The 6185-nt window shown below is 54.3% G+C and overlaps 1 protein-coding gene across 1 annotated transcript in view; it reads right to left on the reverse strand.

Annotated features, from left to right (window-relative positions):
* The window catches only part of GLIS1 (GLIS family zinc finger 1), a 220128-nt gene extending 214265 nt beyond the window's left edge, over nt 1-5863 (reverse strand). The window contains exons 1-2 of the mRNA XM_036446838.2: nt 5759-5863; nt 4549-4837 (exon numbers count right to left, since the gene is read on the reverse strand). Of these exons, the coding sequence (XP_036302731.1) occupies nt 4549-4795 (247 nt within the window). The 5' untranslated portion in view covers nt 4796-4837; nt 5759-5863. The remainder of the gene's footprint in view (nt 1-4548; nt 4838-5758) is intronic.
* Nucleotides 5864-6185: the final 322 nt, after the last annotated feature.

Here is a 6185-nt window from a genome sequence, read left to right on the forward strand (position 1 = left end):
CGGGGATATGTTTTTATTGATTTTAGAGAGGGAGAGAAACATCACTATGAGAGAGAAACATCAATCAGTAGCCTCCCATATGTACCCCAACTGGGAACTGAACCCAAAACCTAGGTATGTTCCCTGACTGGGAAGTGGACCGGAAACATTTTTGGTGTACAGGACTGCACTCCCACCAACTGAGCCACTCGGCCAGGGCAAGAAGCTTACATTTTTTTAATCACAGACAGAGCAACACAGCCTACCAATAGGTTTCCACAGCTAAGAGGGACCCTCCTGGGACCTCAGAAACAACAAAAATTAAGTTACAATCTCACAGGATACTCCCCCTTCTGTTTTGTACACCAGATCTTAGCTTCTAAAGGGCTGAAGAGGCAAGGAGAGAGAAATCCTAGCCAAACAAGATTCTTAGGAAATCTTTGGGAATTATATTTCCACTATATGTCTACAAAAGATTTGTTGGATATGTAACTATTACGACTGTAGACCACAACATCTTCCTATCTCATTTGCCTACCCACACACATACATGTTTCTCTTTGTCTCACTGAGCCTGACATTTGGCCAGCAGGTTTTTCTCCCCCTTATTTGAAATCTCAAGCACTGAAAAAAATTTGGATCTGATTATTTCCGGATCACAGGACCAGCACTTTAAAATGGATGAAATGCAAGCAAATTGCCCACCAGAGCCGGAGGGGGTAAATGCTTTCAAAATAACTCATACCTTTCTGTTACAGACGTGCTAGCCCCTCCACGGCTTTCCCAGAACATCAGATCAGGGTGGCTTCTGATTCAGATGAAGAAACTCTACCAGGTAACACCACCAAAACCATCATACTTACTCTCTACCACCAGCAGCCCCGAACACCCATGCACACAACCTATAATTGCTTTCCTTTTTTGTTTTCCTTTAAAAATGTATGTGCATGTGTTTTAGCTTTAAGAAAGGAAGGAAGGAAGGAAGGAAGGAAGGAAGGAAGGAAGGAAGGAAGGAAGGAAGGAAGGAAGGAAGGAAGGAAGAAAGGAAGAAAGAAAGAGAAAAAGATTGACTTCTTTTTGGCATTTACAGCCATGTTATGACGGCTGTTTACTAATGGCAGAATCCACATTTGTCATGATCATCAGCCCCCTTTTTATTGCTAGGACGTGTCTAGCCTCAGACAAGTGATGAAAGGGCCCAGTGAGTCTCTGTGAATTATCTGGTTTTGGTCTGGGAAGAGCAACTCTGGACAAAGAGAATTATCTGGTAAACTAAGACGATGGCATAGATACTAGTTACCCATTTCTAAAAATATCAAAAGCAAAATATATTAAATTCTCTGGGCACAATCTGGAGCTTGTAGTGAACACCAGCTCTCGGCCGACAACACACGCATGTAGAAGGAACAAGCTATAGAAACAGAAACAAATATTGGAAGCAGGAAACCTTAAAAAAATGCCACTCACTGTCTGTAGCTTTGAGCACATCCTAGAACCTCAGTGTCTTCTTCCTCTATACAACAGGGATCGCAGTAATAAGAGCCAGTATCTGCCTGGCACTCTGCAGCCTTCTCCGTCTGCTCCCCCGAACAGCCCACGAGGTAGGCAGAGCACAGCTGGCGTGAGGGCAGATGAGAGGGTGTGCGGGAACACGCACCGAAAACTGCTCTGTGCTCGGGGAAGGAGAGTCATCAGGCCATCGCCACAAAGCTGACCGCCTCCTCAAAGCCCAGATGTTTACCTTCTTTCCTTGTCAGGACTTCCAAAAGCAGAGTGTTGGGTGTTTAATAATAAAAAAGGAAAACACAGCATCTGGTAATTTGGCCTTTCCAGCTGTTTGGGATCTGGATAAACGGGACTCTGCCGTAAACAGAGCGTGATTCTTAGTGTAAATGATGGTAATGTCAGTCCACCATCCCACACGCCTCCTGACTCCAGACCTGGAAACGCAGAGGACCTCAGCATGGACGGATACGCTCCCTTCCTCGGCTTAGGGTCTGTCCAAGGCACAAGGCAGATCGTCTGAAACCTGATTCCAGACCAGGCAATACTGTCTTCTCTCCGGTCCCTGGGCAGGGGTGGCCACTCAAGACCTGAGGCCTGGCTCCTCTCCGCTCCCTCTGGCTAGCACACCAGGTATGGCTCTTCACATTCAATGTTTTAAAAATCAAACCTTTCTCCCTCTTCGCCCTGTCTCCGTTACCGCAAGTATCACTGACTCCAGCTTGGTGCCCTGCATGAATTAATAAAGGAAACCCCTCCCACCTTTTTTATAAAGCGTTCTTGCAGCCATTGTCTCATGTACCCTGGGAGGTAAGCATTATGACCTCTCGCGCTAATAAAAAACCAAAGGTGGAGAACGTTAAATACATTTACGAGAGTAAATCCCCCAAACCAACCAGGCACGCAGGCAGCCCTTTCACACTCTCACGAATGCTCTCTCCTCAGTCTTTCAAAGGAAGTCTCCCGCGAGATTCACAGACGAGGAAACTAAGGCTCGGAGAGTAAAATCACTTCCCCCAACGCCTCTCGGATCACCCGTGGCAAGGTCTCACAATTCCCAGCACAGTCAATAAATATTTTCCTATTGGTATTTCTATCTGTTTCCAATAAGCCCCAGGCTTGGAGCTCAGCACCAAACATTCAAAGGGTTGCGTGGTCTGGGGGATATTTTGGTGGGAATGGGGCAGAGGGCTGCCAGTGACGCTCTGGTTTCCACTCAGGCCCATTTAGAGGAAGAAGTTGGGTCAGAGCCTGGGTCAGAAACCTCTTAGAAGCCTCCCCAAGCCCAGGTCCATGAGCAGTGGGTTGGCCAGAGAACCCCAGCTAGACCTGCTGGGTAGCTTTTTTCCATGAGACTCGTTCTCCCACCCCCAGTCCTTCGTTACTTCATCTTTCAAACGGGGACAATAAATCCCACCCTGCCAGCCTGGCCAGAGACTGAAGAAAACAGTTTAGAAGCCTCTTACAAAATGCATGGCCAGAAAGATCATCTTCTATGGTAGGAGGAAAGAGGCTCTTCCTCCTGGCCCTTTATCCTCCCTGCACTTTCCAAATACAATCCTAACTTAAAGATCTCTAATTGGGGGGGGGGGGGGGGGGGGGGGGGGCGTGTGTATAAAAATAACTGGTTTTGGAGAATGGAAGTGTCAGATCAGTACACAAGGCATCGAGATGAAAGGAACAAAGGCTGTTTGATAGGCATTCACTAGATTTGCTGAGACTACAAACGTTGCAAGAGGGTATGTGTTTAAGGGAGGGTTGTGCATGGAGGGGGGCGAGCCAGGGAGCTCAGGACAGCAAATGTTACTCCCTTCCTGCCGCACAGAACTCCTCTCTCTCTAGTAGGAGAGAACTTCATGTGTGTCATCCAGTAATGACACTCTAAAGGTGGTTTTCTTATGTCTTTCTTCTAATCTAAGGTTTAATCTCTGTCTCTTGGAAAAGACACTGACATCTAAAACAATAAGAAATAACTCTCTCCTACAAAGTCAGGTGTTTTCATCAAAAAGAAAAAAAATACTGTGTTATGTTTTTTCATCTTGCCCATCCCTGAACTGGGGAGCTGGGTATTTTTTACTCAGAAGGCGCTCTCCTCTCCAAAGGTAAGCTGCCCTACCTTTTTGAAGCTGCTAAAGGAGAAATAAAATAAGCTGTTTCTGCCTTCCTTGAGAATCACCTGGAAAGAACCAAGAGGTCCCAAATGCTAAAATAATGAAAGCCCAAAGCCTTGTTTTCTTCCCCAGGCGTGGGGAGGTGGGGAGCGGGGGGCACATTGCCTTAACAATTTCCCCAATTTCTGGTTAATTATTTGTCAGCATGAAACTTATAAATAATGACTCAATAATAATTAACTGTGATGAGAACATGTTCATGAGAATCCTGGCATCATCACTGACTTTGAGCCCACAAACTGTACAGGGGCCTGTACCTTAAACCCACTGGCCTCGCTGGGGCGAGGGAGAGGATTGCAAAGCAACTTTTTACCAAAGACTGTGTGCTTCTGAAGCATCAGGTACAGAAAAGCCATTTTTCAAGTCGGAACTTGACTCAGGCTATATCTACAGATCATACATTTTCCATCAGGAATCCAGAAATCATCTGGTATAATTAATTCCTTCCTTGACAGATGGGGAAACCGAGGGTTTTTGTTATTTATGAAGATTGGAATACTTGAAAGTATGCCTTTAACTAGGAGAGAGAGAGAGAGAGAGAGAGAGAGAGAGAGAGAGAGAGAGAGAGAGAAAGGGAGGGAGAGAGAAGGCTGACTCTAGTGGCTACTCACCCCAATTTATAAGAAGATTTTTGACAAGTTTCACAAAACTTTTATCAGAAACATACATAAGCAAAATTATGTAATCTGACCTTGCTAGGCACACTTCCCTCCAATAAACTAATTCAGTTTAAATTAGATGCTTCTTATCCAGGCATCGCTTTAGAATGACAAGCTAATACCAAACCACTGGAGAGAAGATGATGACCTCCGGGTGAAGTTCCACCAAGTTGTCGGGAGGATTCCTGCAAAGGCTGCGGTGCCCCGGCCCGGCACGCTGGCAGGGCCACACTTACCCTTCCCCACGGCAGCCTTGGACGGACCGTAGTCCCGGGGGCTCCGGGGCCGGAGGAGGTCGTGGGCTCGAAGCGGGGGCGCCGACAGCCGGGGCAGCAGGTCACGAGGGTCCCCGTCCCCGCAGCAGCCACCGCCCACGGCGACCCTGAAGGCCATGTGCGCGCCGAGGCCTGCGGGCCCGCGGCCGGGGCCCGGGGCCTCCTTCGGCCGCCGGTCGGAGGGCGCCTCGGCCACCTCGCAGTGCATGGCGCCGGGGCGGGGCGCGCCGAGGGGGGTCGCGCCGGGCTCCTGCGGAGAGACGGCACGGGAGCGTTAGGATGAAGGGAGCGGCTCCCGCCTCCTCCCGGGGCCGCGCCCCGGCAGGTCGCGGCTGATCCTCCCTCTAAGACGGGCTGCCCACCGCACCCCGGCCCGACCCTGACCGACGCACCTGGCCCCGCGCGGCTCCGCAGCGGCGCGCGCCTTCCTCCCCGGGAGCCGAGGAGGGGCCCCGCCGCGGGCCGCCCCGGCGCGTTCTCCGGAGCCCGTCACCCTCCCGCCCAAACCCGCCTCCACCGAAACCAGCGCTCCTTCGAGGACCGGGGAAACTGAGGCTGGAGAGGGGACAGCGCCTGGGCGGCGTCCACCGGTGGGACGGGGAGCGGGCGGGGACGAGGCCTCCGGGGCCCGGACGCCGGCGACGGGGCTCGGGGACCGGGATGCGCACTGCGCGCCCGTCGGTCCCGGCGGCAGCGCTTCCCCCGCGGCCGCCTCAGCCGCGATGGACGCCCACTGCCGCGCGCCAGGCCCGGCACAGGCGCCACGAGACTCCCGCTCCCACGCGCAGCCGAGAAACTGCACACGCCGCGCTCTCGGACCCGCACCGAGTCAGTCACACCCAGGCACGCCCCCTCCCCGCACCCCGTGCACCCCGCAAACGCACGCTGGGGACCACACACTGGTTCACCCTCTCAGACCCTGAGCAGCCCGTGCAGCCGCCCCGTCTCACACTCCACGCGGGATCCCTCTCCACAGAGCCTCCGCCCTTCCGTCATCCCTCCTGGAAAGTGGGCCCGGGACCCCAACTCTCCTTTCCCCTGGCTACTCCCACGCTCCCCCAAAGTTCCTCAGAGACCGACGTCGCAGGGAAACCATCCCCGTATCTCCGGCCCCGGCGCCGGTCCCCCCCCCCCCCCGCCCTCCCCGCGCCAGGGCCTCGCCCCCTCTCACCTCGCCACGGCCGCAGCGGCTGTCGGGGCGCACCGCTCGCCGTGCCTCCACTGGCGCCGCGGCCCCCGCAGCCGCCGCCACGGCTCCGGCGTCCTGTGGGGCGGCACCCCGAGTGGGCGGGGCCAAGGCCTGCCCGACAGCCACACCGGCCACTGGCTGGCCGAGGCCGCCCCGCCGTGGCCAATCGCGGAGCGGGGGCGGGGCCTCCTCGGCTGGGGGGCCTGGGCGGGGCCCGGCGGAAGGTTTGACAGGCCGGAGCCGCCGGCGTCCTGCGCTGCCCGCCGCCCTCCAGCCGGAGAGCGGGCCCGGCGGGCGGGCGGGCGGTGCCGCGGGTGACAGGGGCCGGGCGCTGCCGCTGGGACTGTGGCGGAGAGAACTGGGCGCCGGGAGAAGCCGCTCACCCCAGCGATGTCCTCCTTTCTCCGCG

The sequence above is a fragment of the Pipistrellus kuhlii genome, unplaced genomic scaffold, assembly GCF_014108245.1.
Source record: "Pipistrellus kuhlii isolate mPipKuh1 unplaced genomic scaffold, mPipKuh1.p scaffold_m20_p_2, whole genome shotgun sequence".
Taxonomy (NCBI): Eukaryota; Metazoa; Chordata; class Mammalia; order Chiroptera; family Vespertilionidae; genus Pipistrellus; species Pipistrellus kuhlii.